Source organism: Salvelinus fontinalis, chromosome 7 (assembly GCF_029448725.1).
Source record: "Salvelinus fontinalis isolate EN_2023a chromosome 7, ASM2944872v1, whole genome shotgun sequence".
NCBI lineage: Eukaryota > Metazoa > Chordata > Actinopteri > Salmoniformes > Salmonidae > Salvelinus > Salvelinus fontinalis.
The window spans coordinates 25258972-25276605 of record NC_074671.1 but is presented as its reverse complement, the minus strand read 5'-3'; the positions used below and the strand labels follow the sequence as shown (position 1 = coordinate 25276605).

The 17634-nt window shown below is 43.8% G+C and overlaps 1 protein-coding gene across 1 annotated transcript in view; it reads left to right on the top strand.

Moving 5' to 3' along the window:
* Positions 1-17634, top strand: part of LOC129859270 (uncharacterized) — a 69753-nt gene that overhangs the window by 39990 nt on the left and 12129 nt on the right. The window contains exons 4-5 of the mRNA XM_055928826.1: positions 12282-12409; positions 16507-16596. Coding sequence (XP_055784801.1) covers positions 12282-12409; positions 16507-16596 — 218 coding nt within the window. The remainder of the gene's footprint in view (positions 1-12281; positions 12410-16506; positions 16597-17634) is intronic.

The window sequence follows — 17634 nt, the reverse complement described above, 5'->3', positions numbered from 1 at the left end:
GTAAACATAGAAACATAGAAACAACCACTCACACACACACACACACACACACACAATAGGCATTTTAGAGGTGTCCGTTTTGGGGATTATTCTCACAGTGGACTCATGTTTAGGATGGCAATTATTCCCCTCAGAATATCACAAGCCGTGCACATCAAAAGCTTAAGGCCCAGCCCCAACGGTCCATTACACGTTGATCTCGATCGGGAAGCGATTAACACAGATGGAACAGCTGTCGGGTGCTGTCCTGGTTGTTTTGGGTAACGAGGGACAAATTCAGGAGAGTAACTTATGTTCAGCTATTTCATCATGCACTCAACTGATCCACTGCTTCACTCAGTGAGGTTATTTGATGTTACTGGTGGAGACCAAGGGGGAAGGATTTGAAAAGAGAAAGGGAGGAGTATGGAGGGATGGGGAGCGGTAATGTGGAGGAGGTTTTGAATTGACCTCAGAGGTGATGCTGTTACACCCCGGCAGCTCCCCCTCGGGCTTCCGTGAGAAGAGCTCTGTTTTTTTTTCCTAGTAGAGGGAGGGACCAGCCCCGAATCAGATCACGTGGTAATATGATAATCGCATGGCTTAGTTGCCTCGCAGCTCACCAACAACACCAAAATCCCCTCCTCCTCCATCGCTCCTCCTCCTCACCCCTCTGGAGAAGGCGGTTGGGATAGTAGCATAAAAATCCTCTCCTTCTCCTCCTCCTCCCAGACGGTTGGAATAGTAGCTCCAGTGGCCATGGCTGTTAGACAAACCATTAGCCCCTAGCGGCTGCATCCTGCATCTCAAATGAATCCAGTCACTTTAGTATTTCGCCCTCATGTTTGATTTTTTCATAAACAACATTGAGCATGGAATGTAGCGGAAATCTAGGGGGGCATAGATTGTGGCGGAAATTCATTTGCACGTATAGTGAGAAAAGTGTGCCTATATTGAGAGTGACAGTAGTTAAGTGGAACGGAAGACAAGTTATTGTATAATGTGTACACTGGACGCTAAAGCTTCATTGGATGAGCAATATATACAGTACCAGTCAAAGTTTAGACACACTTACTCATTCAAGGGTTTTTTCTTTATTTTTACTATTTTCTATTGTAGTGAAGACATCAAAACTATGAAATAACACATATGGAATCATGTAGTAACCAAAAAAGTGAAAAAATATATTTTATATTTGAGATTATTCAAAATAGCCACCCTTTGCCTTGATGACAGCTTTGCAAACTCTTGGCATTCTTTCAACCAGCTTCATGAGGAATGCTTTTCCAACAATCTTGAAGGAGTTTCCACATATGCTGAGCACTTGTTGACTGCTTTTCCTTCACTCTGCAGTCCAACTCATCCCAAACCATCTCAATTGGGTTGAGGTCGGGTGATTGTGGAGGCCAGGTCATCTGATGCAGCACTTTATCACTCTCCTTCTTGGTCAAACAGCCATTACAGAGCCTGGATGTGTATTGGGTCATTGTCCTGTTGAAAAACAAATGATAGTTCCACTAAGCGCAAACCAGATGGGATGGCGTATCGCTGCAGAATGCTGTGGTAGCCATGCTGGTTAAGTGTGCCTTGAATTCGAAAAATAAATAATTAACAGTGTCACCAGCAACACCCCCCCATACCATCACACCTCCTCCTCAATGCTTCACGGTGGGAACCATACATGCACACATGGTTTTTGCAACAATTTGACCATGAAGGCCTGATTCACGCAGTCTCCTCTGAACAGTTGATGTTGAGATGTGTTTGTTACTTGAACTCTGTGAAGCATTGATTTGGGCTGCAATTTCTAAGGCTGGTAACTCTAATGAACTTATCCTCTGCAGCAGAGGTAACTCTGGGTCTTACTTTACTGTGGTGGTCCTCATGAGAGCCAGTCACATCATAGTGATTGATAGTTTTTGTGACTGCACTTCAAGAAACTTTAAAAGTTATTGAAATTTTCCGTATTGACTGACCTTAATGTCTTAAAGAAATTATAGACTGTCGTTTCTCTTTGCTTATTTGAGCTGTTTTTGCCACAATATGTTATTGGTATTTGTCATGCCCTGACCCTTTTATTTTTAGAGCCTTTTTATGTCTCTATTTGGTTTGGTCAGGGTGTGATTTGAGGTGGGCATTCTATGTTTTGTTTTCTATGATTTTGTGTTTCTATGTTTTGGCCGGGTATGGTTCTCAATCAGGGACAGCTGTCTATCGTTGTCTCTGATTGGGAACCATACTTAGGTATCCCTTTTCCCCTCTTTTGGTTGTGGGTACTTGTCTTTGTTTGTGGCACTATAGCCCTTTAGCTTCACGGTCGTTTTTTGTATTGTTTATTGTTTTTGTCGGCGTCATTCAAATATAAAGGAATATGTACACTCACCACGTTGCACCTTGGTCCACTTCCTTCAACGATGGCCGTGACAGTCTTTTACCAAATAGGGCTATCTTCTGTATACCACCCCTACCTTGTCACAACACAACTGATTGACTCAAACGCATTAAGAAGGAAAGAAATTCCACAAATGAACTTTTAACAAGGCCCACCTGTTAAATGAAATGCATTCCAGGTGACTACCTCATGAAGCTGGTTGAGGTAATGCCAAGAGTGTTCAAAGCTGTCATCAAGGCAAACGGTGGTAACTTTTGAAGAATCTCAAATATAAAATACATTTTGATTTGTTTAACACTTTTTTGGTTACTACATGATTCCATATGTGTTATTCCATAGCTTAATACAATGTAGAAAATAGTACAAATTAAGATAAACCCTTGAATGAGTAGGTGTGTCCAAACTTTTGACTGGCACAGTATGTATACAAAAAAAGATATAAATATATAAAAGAAATATATATAGACACACACACAGTACATCAAGAGAGAGAGAGAGAGAGAGAGTTCAGCAGGGCTGGCTGTGTAGCTCTGGTGGGGGCCTGCGTGACTCCCGTGGCTTTTCCCCTTTTAGCAGGCTTGCGTGATCTGGTGGTCGCTCGCCGTCAAGCTCGTGAGCCTCAACAGCCTGCAGGAAGATCGCACCAATGGGGATGCATGGGAAAATAACCCCCATTCTCTTCTTTCCACCCGCCTTACATTATAATGAAGTGATTGGAATAAACAGGGAAAACAATGTTTGTATGTATAAATAATGCTGGCTGTGACATGTGAATAGGGCGAATGGGAGATTGTCGAGAGGGCTGAAGTGGGCGGTCACGAACGAGGCACATGACATTGAACAATGTTGTGTATGATGTTTTATGACATGCAGTATGTCAAATCCAAAAGTCACATACAAGCCAGAAGAAAATGTCACGCAACATTTGTTGACTGCACTGATCATATTATTTCCATAATACGATCCATATATTGTTATTGATTACACATTGATTATTGATTTGTTAAGAATCAATAACTGGCTATTCTTTGATGTTCCCCCATGATATTGTGAGGGGCGTAAGGGGGGGGGGGGGCATCATAAACCACAGCAACAGCTAGAGGCCGGGACTAGGAACTGCAAATAAGTGGGCGTAAGGTGGTAAATGTGCTCACAGTTTAGGGATTAAGTGATCGCCGTGATCCGGATCATACATAATTCATCATCGCCATTAGCATGTCAATCTATCTTTGGTCCACTTCGAGGTGTTGTGTGACAGGTAGATTGTCGCTGGGGCTGCAAGGTCTGTCCGCTCCTTGTGAATCAGGTTATTCCTCGCTGCATAGAGAGCCGATTGGCCGGTTGCCAGGTGGTGCCTGTTTACTGTACCTCTTTCATCAGAGGCAGTGTTAACAATGTCAATGCCAACATGACTCTTCAGCTCATTGGCTCTCTGTCTCCCCTCATCAGTAATGTTACACAACAACACTAGCTTATTAAGCCTCACGCTAACTCTTAGCAATCTGATTAGTGTGGCCAAAAAGTAAAGTAGGTGGTGCTTATATATGTCCTCTTTCACACATGTACAAGTGTGTAACCAGTAGTGTAAAATAGAAATGTGTTTTTTTGCATATCCCACTCATGAGACCCCCTCGGAGAGTGGGGTCACGGCCAGGGATCAGTCATTGTTGATGGTGACGCTGGAACAATTAGGGTTAAATTCAAGGGCAAATCGACAGATTTTTCACCTAGTCAGCTTGGGAATTCGAACTAGCATCCTTTCGGTTTCTGGTCCAACGCTTGAACCGCTAAGTGTGGCTGATGTGGCTTGTGACAGCAGCCACACTTTAAATATTGTAAAAAATATATTTTTTTGCTCATTAGTCCTCATACATAGTTTATGCTAGAAATGCCATTCAATCTTTAAAACGTGTAGACTGGTCTGGAATAGAGTGCTTGCTTACAACTTTTTGATACCATTTATACGTTTTAAACTATATAACTTTTATTAAACTGCATCCACTTTAATGGGATTTATTCAACATTCTAAACCTCCCATTGTGAAAAACTCAAATTCTGAAACTGTGACTTCCAAGATTCTATTTACTGTAAACAATGTCACTTTTGACACAAATCAGCTACTTTGACCCCTTTCCTAGCACTGTAGTCAAAATTGTAGATGGTATGATATATTGGTCTACTTCTCTTCTATTCAAATCTGAAATCAGAACAGAATATCTTCTACCAATCATACGGTAAAGCTGTTTTAGTAACAACATCAACTACTTTGTCTCAACTTTTAGAAACAACTGACATTTTAACCACTTTCCCAATCAAAATAGACAAAACATGTAAATATATGACATCTGTCTACTTCTCTGCTATTTAATTCAGAACACAAATAACTTTTACAAATCAATAGATACAATTGTGTTTGTCACCGCATCAACTACATTCATTAAGCTAACTTCCCACTGTTGAATTTACTGCCATATAACTTTCAGAAATGTCAAATTATAGCACTGGCGGAGCACATTCTAAGCATGAGATGGGTGAGTGAACATTGTGACGTTTGACACAAATCCGCTACTTTGACCACTTTCCCAACAAGTTAGACAAAAAATTGGAGCGTATTAAATCTTTGTCTACTTATCTGCTATTTAAATCAGAAATCAGAACACTTCTTCCACTACCACAAAAATACCTTTAAATAGCTGAAGCAAGGCACACAATTTTCCTTAATGGAAAATGACCATCTAATTATCATTAACATACGCTCTGCTGTGCATACTGCTTGGCTATACTAACTCTTGATAAAGATATAAACATGCATGCAATAGGTGTGGTGGCGGCCGGCTGAGGATGTTGAATGAAACTGAAGAGAACAGTTCAGTGCTCACATATGCTTTCCCACAAAGCTGTTTTCCTTCGCGTTAATGTTAAACAGGCACGGTAGCGCAACATGAAAAGATGCAAAGTCCTACTGGCAGAAGGATGCTGCTGTAGCTCAGGTTAGCATAGTGAGCGCGCATTGCGTGTTGTGGGTGCCTTACTGCGGTGCTCTCCGGCCCAGCTCCCATATGGATTCACCTCGCTGGACCATCTGGGCGCTATTATTTCCCCCAATGGGCTGAAACGGACCATAATCTTTTTAACAGATTACTTCTCTTGTTGTGTGGAGAAAGATTCCAAGGGCTCACTGTTGCAATACTTCATCAGATGAAGGTGACGATAACATTCCAAGTGAAAACACATCTTTCTGAGACAGGTGTCAGGTCCTGGCCTGCACTGGTTAGCTAGAAAGTGTAACCTCAAAACAGACCAGACTAAGTGTTGACCAGTTAAGTAGAAGGACAATACTAGCCGTGCTTATAAGCGTATGCGCTTTCTCTTGTGGATAGGCTTCAAACGTCGGAATCCATTGCTTGCGGTGAACTGTCCAGGCTGTCTTTAAACCTGCCCTTCTCGTCTTTCTCTTCTCGTGATGGAATGTTGCTCCGCATTCAAGATACAAAATAGAGGGCTCCAAAATGAATCATTATTTCCAAAACGAATAATTCTTAGGACTAGCGCGTTGTTTGACTTGTCTGAAGTGTTTCCCACGCAGGTAAATAAGTAGAAGAACTGTAAAGCTATATTCAAGAGATTCACTGTCAGGTTCATCGTTGTTGTTGTTTTACCGGCAAAACATTTTCTCCTTTTAAGTGAGTTCTTAACTCACGGCTAAAGTAAAGTCTCAATCCATTTTCATAAAGAAAAAATTGCAGAGACGATTCAGCTTTCACATGGATTGAATATACTGAATGAAAAATAAAAAATGTGATCTGCTATATAATTCTTTAATGTTCTGGAACTGAGGCCTTGGGCCCCAAAGTAGAGTGTGTTTTACTCTGACTTTGATTAAGTGGATTTACTTTAGGACCTTGGACCCTACCAAACACTTACAATAACTCAGCTACAGAGCCAAGATCACACAACATCCCATATGACTCTCACTCCCCCTCTCTGTATTTGCCATCATTTCAAATGCTATAAAACATGGATGGTTTCTACAGTACAACACATTTGGAAACACGTCTATTTCAGTCCCAAAGTTGTTTGTTTTTAGTGTAAATGGGAGCTTTTCAATTCAGATTGTGCTCTAATAAAACTTCAAATCAATTACATTTTTACAGTTTACAGCTTACTAAATGAGTTTACAGCTTACTAAAAGAGTTTACAGCTTACTAAAAGAGTTGACTCGCATGTGTGTACGTACATTAGGCCTATATTTTGTAAATACATTAAAGTTAGTTTAAGAGAAAGTACCCTCTGTTCATTCTCCTTTTAAACAATTAATGAATCGCTGGTTAAGTATGTTTACACCCTGCTTGTGAAAATGAAGATTATGTAAATAGAAAAGTACAGCAATAGCCTCTTTATTGTGGCAAGTTGCAATCCCCATTTGTAGTTTTATTATCCTGCAGTTTTCTGAATGTTGCACTCCCACCATTCTTGTCAGAACATGAATCAAAAGGAAAAGCTATAAATAGCTTTTGACGGACACACACGCACACATACACACACACAAAGTCGGTTATTAATGGGTGTTGAGGCCTCAGACAATGCAGTGTGTGAGGTCTCCAGCTCCGGTTTTATATCACTGTAAAACGCAACCCCTTGGTCTCTCTCTGTTACATGAATAGATGGCTAGTCCCAACCCATATGACTGGGACGGGAGAGAACTTCAACGGGCAACAAGATATTGTTGATAAAGCAACAGAGAAGCCAGTCCCCCGGCCCCTGCCCATAACAGAGTCAAGCTTTATCGCAACGACCCTTGGCGTCTGGAAGAGGAGGAACCCAGAAACAAATGAATTAGCAAGTTTAGTTTATCAAAGGAAACCGTTATTTACTACAGATAGAAATAGAACTGCTGTATACATTCAGGCAGTCAGAGTGCCGCTGCGGCTGAAACAATGGAGTTGCCCATTGATTCCCAGGGAACGTTCTCACCGTGTGTGTCTCCTTCTTCTAATCCTGTCTGGGAAACTAGTGGAGGGTAAGGAAAGTGACTCACGGATTGGTCTATCCTGGTCTGACCTGCAGGAGATGAATAAAATATGTGACTGATATCCACATAAGGAACTTTAAGATCACTGGCAAAACAAACCATCAGATAATTGAATGGCGCTTAAGTAGGCCTATAACCAAATGGAAATTCACTGATGATTTCATTTGGGCACTAGAAAAAAATGCTTCCTGCTTAATTTCCTCATCTCATGCTAATGCATACACTCCTTGTGGCCATTTGCTTAAACGTATTTGCATGTTGTTGGTCTTCCCAATGGAGTGGATAAGTAGCGGAAAACATGGATTTGGTTTGTTTTCCCATTCCATGACATGGAGCCTTCCAGAATGTTATTGAGGCCACATTTCTGCCGTGGTGGTGGTCAAGGCTGTCATTTTGCCATGAGATCTTTTGCTCGAGTTACCTTTAGCTTCAGATATGTCAGGGTAATATACAAACCTATGGTAGTCTATTTTGAATGTCAAACAATATACTGAATGGAAGTAGCTGCACCAGTTATATGCCAGTAACATTCAAGCCGAAAGCTCAAACATTTAAGTTACTGTATGTTTTGTCAGTTAGGACAGGGGTCTATGTAGACACTTCCATTACCCTCCAATTCTGAGCCAATTATAACAGCAATGGAAGCAATCATGTTTCTATGAAAACCTCTGTTTATATGATATCATTTTTTTCTTTGTTCTGATATCACTTCCCTTTGCTCTGTATCTTCAGCTACAAATGAGCCTTTTGTTTTCATGTGCTCACAGAGAAGAGAAAAAGTTCCCTCTAGTGATATGGCTTCCGCTAGCTGTCCTGCTCTCCATGAAATCACTCACTTGATTCTAATCCACAGTGAAAGATGAAATGTGTGATTTCCCCCCCCAATTGGAGTTGGCTTTTGTTTTATGAAACAGAAATGGAGAGTTGACAAGTCTAGGTTACAACAGCTGGTTACAACAACATATTCACTAAGATATAACTATCTTTTACATGGAAAAAACTTCCTTTTTATGTTATAAAAACAACATGTCAGATTAAGGATTTATAGTTCTAATGCGAACGGGGCATTTGATTTAGAATGACAACAATAACACAAATTATACTACAGTGTTATGGCATTATAACAAGGCAATAAAACTCAGCAACTGAACCGACAACAAATGGCTTCTGTTTCTCTGCAGAAACTACAGCGGAACAAATCCTCTGCTGAAGTAGCTGCCCTCTTCCTTTAGTTAGTCCGTCCTCAAATTCATGCCACATTACCTAAAAAAGAGAGTTCCGCATATTCGATACATCATAATGAAGAATTAGGTTCCATTACACTGCAGGCTTAACCTTTGCAGAGAGCATTCAGTGCTTGCCAGCATTCATCAATATTTAACAGCTGTTGTTATTATGAAATTCTTTATAGGCTAATGTGGCTTGCCGGCTTGCACGCAAGGGTTTGGCCAGATGCCAGCGCTCTGTCAGGGACCAGAGAGAAGATTGACAGACGGTTAGTTTGCGTGACAACGGGGCTTCGGTCAGCCAGCTCCTACTCTGCCTGTACAGCAGCTCCCTCCCCTCTCCCTCTCCTCTCTCTCTCACTCTTCCTCCCTCTCTTCTCTCTCTCTCCCTCCTGCTCTTCTCTCTCTCCCTCCCTCGCTTCTCCCTCTTTCTTTCTCCTTCCCTCTCTTCTCTCTCTCTCTCGCTCTCCCTCCCGCTCCCTCTGGTGTTTCTCATTCTGCTGTGGATTTCCTGAGCTGCAGAAGGAGGGAGAAAGGGGAGGCAGGAATAGGCAAAGGAGGTGGCTGTCAGCCAGTTGCCTTCCCCTCCCCAACCCCACCACCCCATCGCCTCAAGTGAAGATATGTGTGCTCTCTCTGCGTGCACGCAAGGCCTTTCAGAGGGGAGGGGAACAAAGTGGAGCTCTCACATGTGACTGGAACTCTTTAAAAGCCCACAGGCTCTGCCAAAAGATGGCACCCCTGTAATATTTACAGGGCTGGGAGCTGAACGCTAGGCCTTCCCATGGAGCAGCAATAAAAGCCTGCACTTCTGTAGAGACTTGACAATACTATATTGACACACAGGGAAAATGCAAGACAGGGCTGTTTTGATTTTTTTTTTAAGTCTCACTTTTTGAGCAATTTGTATGAATGAATATAGATCTAATGAGTAGACTACTAAAACAGTCATTTTAGGCTTTCCATCCCATTCAACCCCAAAAATGGGGACCAAATTACTCAAGAAATGTGAGTGCTTTTTTTTATTTATGAACTGCACGGGTAGCAATCTCAGAAAGCTTGTGAGAGGATACAGACAATGAGATATGACACTTTCCAGCTTTGCACGCAATACCTATAATTCTACCCTCCCTCCCCTCTTTCCTTCCTTCTGAACCCCAGACTGGTTCTCTCAGTTGCTCATTGCCTTGTGAAACATACCTTCGTGTGCCTATAATGGGCTATTACACCAGGAATAAGAGCGTGTCGCATGGTGAACAGATGAATTAATGATTTGATCTCGTGACATGCCACGCCACAGCCTCTATCTCCGCTTCCTCGTTTGGTAGACGGGAGGAAGTGGGTAAGAGAGGGATGTTACACGTAAAGAGGGTGCGTGACGAACCCCACTTTTTCCGCCGCACTTGGCTCCACCCGCAGAAGCTGGCCCCCCTTGCATCCCCCAACACACACCCCAAGCCACCCCCATTGTTAGGGAGCATCCACGGTAGCCCAAAGGTTCTGGCGTTAACACCCTGCTTAACACGATCAAGTCAACAGATGCCATCTCCAACACGCACACATCACCACTACCACCGTACTAGTTTGTCCTCCTTTACTCATTAGCAGCCAAAGCCTAGCCTACTCATTGGAGCCTTACCAAAACGAGCATCCTTGTCCCCCCCTTTCTACTTGAACAAGCACTGTGGATAGGTCAGGGGAAGCGCTAAGTTGAGATGAGGTGCTGATTGAAGAAAGGCAGGGGAATCTCAGCTTACTGGGCCTGAGGCTACTGGAGGAGTCCCCGGCCATGGATGCCCAAGTATAGTACCCATTTGAGCACATAGGGCACCTCACCTCCTCCCCAATGTGTCCACTTCACAAGTTGTGTATTTGACTGATGGGTATTAGCCATGCATTAGATGATGCACCATATATGACTATATATGAAGTCCTGGGGTTTTAGGAACACACCTGTAATGTTCTTGGCTCAACCACAGACTGCTACTGACATTTGAGGGCTGTATTATTTAAAGCAGGGAGAGTAAGAAGGACCACTTATACCCTCATAATTGGGCCTCTAGTATACATATCCTGGCAGTGGTCACCTCACCCTAAACGGAGTGTCTGAATAGAGAGCATATAAACGTTGAATCATTAGGTTTTCTGTTTTCTTTGAGACAACACCAAAACAAGGGTAATGAATAAAGTCACTGTTGGCTGAGGAAGCACAACTCCAATGATTAATCATCCAGTATGTTTGTCTTTCCGGACTCGCATCCTCTCCAAGGCTTTCGTAAGGGCTAGAGTAGAGTGTGAGTGTGAGTGTGTGTGTGTGTGTGTGTGTGTGTGTGTGTGTGTGTGTGTGTGTGTGTGTGTGTGTGTGTGTGTGTGTGTGTGTGTGTGTGTGTGTGTGTGTGTGTGTGTGTGTGTGTGTGTGTGTGTTAGAGAAAAAAACATGGTAATTGAAAAACTCTGATTCATTACCTGCCCTGGTTTCCACCAGTCAGACTAAACTGAGGTGACTGTAGAATACGAGTGTGTGAGGGGAGAGTAGGTGGTGAAGTAGGTAGGATACGCCTTGTGTATTGAAGTAAAGATTCAACCTGTGGTTAAAAGAGAGAAGGAACATGGACGTATAGCTCTAGCCTTTGTATCATATTATGAATTGAAAAAAAAAGAGAAAGAACAAAACACAAGTGGGGGGTTCAAATAGCTTGCATGCCTCGGCCGGAATTAAGTGCAGGGAAATTGTCGGAAGTCACGAAAAGTTGCTGCTCGCCGGCGTAGCGCTGTAGAACCAGCGGAGGTGTGGAAAAAACGGGGGAGGGGTTGTGGCTGAGTGGAGCATAGGGAGCGGGTTAAAATGAGTCCTGGGTGTTGGTAGAATACACCGTAAGGTCCTGGCGCTTGCTCCTTCATTGGGACCATGGCCCGGTGAGTGTGCGTGACTGTGTAGGTTTGACAGGCCGGCCACTGATCCAATCTGTGTGGAGTAAGGTTGGGGTCAATTCCAGCCAATTCAGGAAGTACACTGAAATTCCAATTCCCTTCAATGCTTTTCAATGAGGAAAATGTGGAATTGGCATTTGGTTTACTTTTTGAATTGACCATGTATACGTTCAACAGCGAGTAAGAAACCAAATAAAATAGGATAGTCTGTGTGTTTTGTCTTTACAGTGCAGGATAACAGGAGAGCTCTATGGGTTTAATAGTCTCAGGGAAATGTTATTGCCAGTGTGTGCGCACTGTTTCGTGCCAATCAGTTCAGAAAATGCCATTTTGTGAGGTTTTTCCAAGGTAAAGAGTGAGCCATGTGGTGGAAATGTGTCTGGGGAATCCCGTAAACGTTGCTCTTCTTAAATACCCCATCCTCACTGCTTAATAATTGTATTTAACTGGTAATATTTTGTGTCGGCTTATGCCTAACACATGTTAATGATTTACCTTTCTCCTCTCCCATACAATACAATTGTATGTATCGATGTTGACATGGATTTCCATACTGATAAAGCTAGCTGATAAAAAATGTTGGGCAAATCTCTTGAATTTGTCCACCACTAACTAAGAACAAGTTAAGGTCAAGTCTAGTCATAGAGAAAATACACTTTGTACCTCTTATATTATGTGGGGACTCTCCATTTATGAGTTTTTCCTATCTCATATTTTCCAGTGACTCATGAGAAGCCGTCCAACAGAAAACATATCAGTCCAGCCACCAACCCCCTCCCCGAGCCCAGAAAAGACAGCCTGCCTATGGCTATGGGCAACAGCATAACAGAGAGTGGGCTCCTTCTGGAGGTAAGCATCCAAATGTGTATGTGTGTGTATGTGTGTGTGTGTTGTCATGGTTAGAGAGTGTACCTGTCACAACAGTGACACAACAGCGAGGGGTGAGGGGCAGGGGAAGGGAGGGCTGTTGCCCATGCTCTGACCTCCGCTGGAGCGATCTAATATGGCATGACGGACGTGGGGATGGTGGATAGAGAGGGAATGGATAAGTGCAGTTTAGCTCCAATAGATACCAGAGTGGACTCATCATGACCAGTTGGCCCCCTGCTGAGTTGCTGACGGGAAACTGACTTAAAAACCCAGAGCCATGGAAATGGGCAGGTTAGCATTTTTCACCATGAATCTTATTCTGGAGACAGCATTGGTGGTCACTAGCTGGCACAGCCACAAAGTCATGAAATTGGATTTTAAACCTAACCTTAACCACACTGCTAAACCTAATGCCTAATCCTAACCTTAAATTAAGACTAAAAAGCACATTTTTGTTTTCATGAATTTGTACAATAACCAATTTTGACTGGCCCGTCTAGCGGAAATCGCTCAATTCTGCCTCCAGTGCAAGATTCATGACAATAAATGTCAACTTGCTGAAAATGCACTGAGAGAAATCTCAGTCGCTGGTGCTAAAATGAGAGCATAAGAGGAGAGAGGAGGTGCAAGGTTGAAGAGTAGTCTTGCAAAATACGAGATGTTGTTAAAGTGTCTGTACCACTGCATTATGAAGTGACTGACTCCATACCAGCCAAACAGGTGCATGGCTGATGAACGTGAACAGCAGTATGTTCGTGAGAGGCCCAGCTCAACTGGAGCTAGTCCTGAGCTATAATACACACGGGAACAACAGTGTGCTCAGATCATTGTTTGTGATCTAATTAGGCATTCAATGTGCTAATCAGTGTTTATTAAACACAGGGTTACAACACTATTCCTGACACCAAACACCCACCCACCCACCCACCCGACCAACCAACAAACCCACCCACCCACCCGACCAACCAACAAACCCACCGACACACACACACCGACACCAACACACACACACACACACACACACACACACACACACACACACACACACACACACACACACACACACACACACACACACACACACACACACACACACACACACACACACACACACACACACACACACACACACACACACACACACACACACACAAGCCCAGTGAGGCTTCGGTTAAAGTGTCAGGCTGTCACAACACAGGTTATAAACAGCGTCGATTGACTGTGGCAATAATGTGTCGCCTTTCGTTGCGTGACTCCAGAAATGACTAGCTTCACGGTGGTTGCCGTTGCTGTGGCGACGGGCTCCCCTGGGGCAGCGAGAGGATGCCAGTGAGTTTCCCCTCTCTCTCCCTGCCGGCTGCCGCAGATGACTCAAAACACTAGGAACAGCTCTTTTTCACCGTGACCCTGGCACTGCTGCTTTGATCTCGCGGTGACAATGTGAGAGAGGAGGAAACCTATCAAATGTGTGGAAACAAAGGCATGTCACCCCTCCACCCCCCTCCCTCTCTCTCTCTCTCTCCCTCAGCGCAGCCCTCTGCCGTGTCCAAATGTAGTGAGCGTATTTTTGGTAATGCGTGCAAACTGCCTCTTAAGAGTTGTAAGTCAAAGCTTTTAACCTTCCACCTCGTTTATAGGACCCACGAGGGTCTTTCGACTTTGAATTTGAAATGTTTTCTTGTCCGGGCCAGGAGCAGGTGCAAGTTTCCATTACTTAATGCTATCGGAATTCCATGAACCGGGAGAAAAATAAATGCTGGGAAGCAGTGATTTTAAAATGCTCCCCCTCTCGCTTTGTGAAAACAAATGGAAGAGAGAAAGAGAGAGAATTCCAACCAGGGGATAGTATTGATAGTGTGATACAGTGGCATCTGGCTAAGAGAGAACATATCATATCTGAGGGGTTGGCTAGAGTGCTGCAGCATCATGAACACAGTGACAGCTCTGTCTATGAACCATCTTGGTGTGTAATGTATTATGAATTCATTAATCAGCACGTATGTATTGGGCTGTTATAGTGCTATGAATGCTTTTAGCAAGTCCTATTAAGCACTGGTGAAACCACATTAGGAATCAAAGAAAGTGATACCAGATCTACATCTTCATTATGAATTGTAATAGACATTTACTAATACACAAACCATTTCCTATATCCAGTACCATCATTATCCCCCCCCCACACACCCCACACACCCCCATACACCTGCGTTAAAGAACGATAATAGATATTCGTGCCGAAATGCAAGAGTAGCTTATCACGCACAGGCCTGCTGTTTTTGCTGAGCAGTACTTGGTTACACCATGCTTGGTTGCTGGGGGAAGGGGAGTGCATTTACTAGGTCAGCAACCCCCCTGACTGTTGCAGGAGTGTGCAGTTTAAACCTGTCAAACACTGTCTTCATCCACAATGCTACACACAGAGGGGAGCCTCTATCTATCTATACACACTCACACACACACACGCACGCACGCACGCACGCACACACACACACACACACACACACACACACACACACACACACACACACACACACACACACACCACACTCATGCACACAAACTTAAGAGATCCATGCACGCAAACATGCCAGTACACATACACACGTCTCAGAGCCGTACCTGTATACATTAGTGCATTAGCAGTGAGCGTGCACAATAAACAAGGGATTAAATGGCATGCCAGTGAAATGAGCTCACCATATAAGGATCTGGTAAGGCTCAGTAGTGATAGAGAGACATGTCATACATCAGTGGGCAATTACCAGGGTGGATTTTCTTCGTGTCTCCCTGTAACCTGTTCATCTGAATCTGGGGAAGTAGGTAAAGGGCTTTATTGCCAAAGTCCTTTAAGTAATTGCAATGTTTTTTGTGGTCAACATATTTATCTACACACAAAATCAAACACACTGTCAAATTGTTGTATCGTCAAATTAGAAAAATGTACATTGACACAGGTGTCAAGGGTGTTAGTAGGTTATGGTAGAAGCTACATTATTTAAGATACATTTCTTGCATTGTCTCATAGATCTTCTCTTTCTTGTTCTTTGTCGTCATCCAGACGTTCCCCTTCTAAATGAGTTAATTGATCCATAGTCCTAATGCATCATGCAAGGCATCACAACTCATTCACTAAGATAATGTGATGGCCATTTTGAAGTTACACCACCAAACACACGGCCCTGGGATTAGCTTTTCAGTAAAGCGGTTAAATATGTCTGTCACTCAAAATGAGGGAGCACTAGGGAATTAGGACATGAGCCAAATAATGGCGAGAAAGAAGTTGACAAAGAACAGAAGCCTATTGAAGTGTGAGGCGTGTTGTAAGTTTGAGGTTGAGGAAACAGAAGGCCAGTGGCTGTGTATGTTGTGTTGTGCCACTCTCTGTATGAACGGGGCGGCCTCAGAGGGCAAACATAAACCTCAGCCCACAGACAGCTACCACACCAGAGCAGACCAGACCAACCCTTATCCATCATGGACTGTACACACACACACACACACACCCCAAACATACAGCAGCATTGAAAATAGATCAATACATAGCCAAACAGCAGCAGTAGTAGTCCCAGTGCTAGCCTGTGTTAGCCAGGACTGGAGCAGTGTAGCAGCCTGGGCTGACCTGGTGTTGCTCACAGTAAACTGGAGGTGACAGGTTCTGGCAGGAGAACAGCGCCAGTCACGCGATCGCCGGAGACTTGGACCCAGTACAAACACTGGGAAGTTCATAAATTACAGTTTGGGGAACCGACTCCTCCGCTTCCACCGCCCTCCCTCCCACCTCAGTTGTGGACAGCCTGTTGTGAATGAGCTGTATGAATCCCATTTAATGAATACTTTCAAAATGAGGGCAGTCGATTGAAAACCTCTGTGAGGGAGTTGCTCGGTGTTGTCATCTTTTGAGTGTTCCTTGGGAGGGCTTTTGGAAGACAAACACAGTCAGGAAATGTAAAAACTCACCCTCGTATCTGTGATATTAAATTGCCAATAACCCAAACAAGATGAGCCAAGCTCCAAAGCCAAGTGCCGCTATCAGGATTCATGCAAACTAACCTTTGTCTCTCTTTTTCCCCCTCTAGTCCCTGACTGGCTTTGCGTTGGTGGTGAGCAGTGATGGAATGGTCTTCTATGCCTCCTCCACCATCGTCGACTACTTGGGCTTCCATCAGGTATGTCTCATTGTTGAGATTTTTTAAATTAATTTTATATATTTTATATGGTCTTCCAGGGCATGTTGGTAACAGATAACAGACGTTAATTTAAAGGTACTTCTGCTGACATTTACCACAGTCGTGAAGCAGCGATTAAGGGCGACAGCCAGGCTAACTAGAGTAGCGGGACTGTGTATGTACTCTGCACATTGAGAGAGCCCCAAGAAAATTGTGAGTTAAGACAGGGGCCATGGCCTGGTAGAAACTGTTGTCCCAATGGGGGCCGGCCACAGCAGCAGACACATAAAAGAAGATAGTCACAACAGTTCAAAATGTTGAGGTGTTTGTCAAAGGCCTAGTTCACCCTGCCACTGTCTCTTGGCTTTCCATCCTCTGACCTCTCTTAGCCTCTCTCTTCCCTTCTCTTTGCCCCATCTCTCCATCCCCTGACCTCTCTTAGCCTCTCTCTTCACTTCTCTTTGCCCCATCTCTCCATCCCCTGACCTCTCTTAGCCTCTCTCTTTACTTCTATTTGCCCCATCTCTCCATCCCCTGACCTCTCTTAGCCTCTCTCTTCCCTTCTCTTTGCCCCATCTCTCCATCCCCTGACCTCTCTTAGCCTCTCTCTTCCCTTCTCTTTGCCCCATCTCTCCATACCCTGACCTCTCTTAGCCTCTCTCTTCACTTCTATTTGCCCCATCTCTCCATCCCCTGACCTCTTTTAGCCTCTCTCTTCCCTTCTCTTTGCCCCATCTCTCCATCCCCTGACCTCTCTTAGCCTCTCTCTTCCCTTTTCTTTGCCCCATCTCTCCATCCCCTGATCTCTCTTCCCTTCTCTTTGCCCCATCTCTCCATCCCCTGATCTCTCTTAGCCTCTCTCTTCACTTCTCTTTGCCCTATCTCTCCATCCACTGACCTCTCTTAGCCTCTCTCTTCCCTTTCTTTGCCCCATCTCTCCATCCCCTGATCTCTCTTCCCTTCTATTTGCCCCATCTCTCCATCCCCTGACCTCTTTTAGCCTCTCTCTTCACTTCTATTTGCCCCATCTCTCCATCC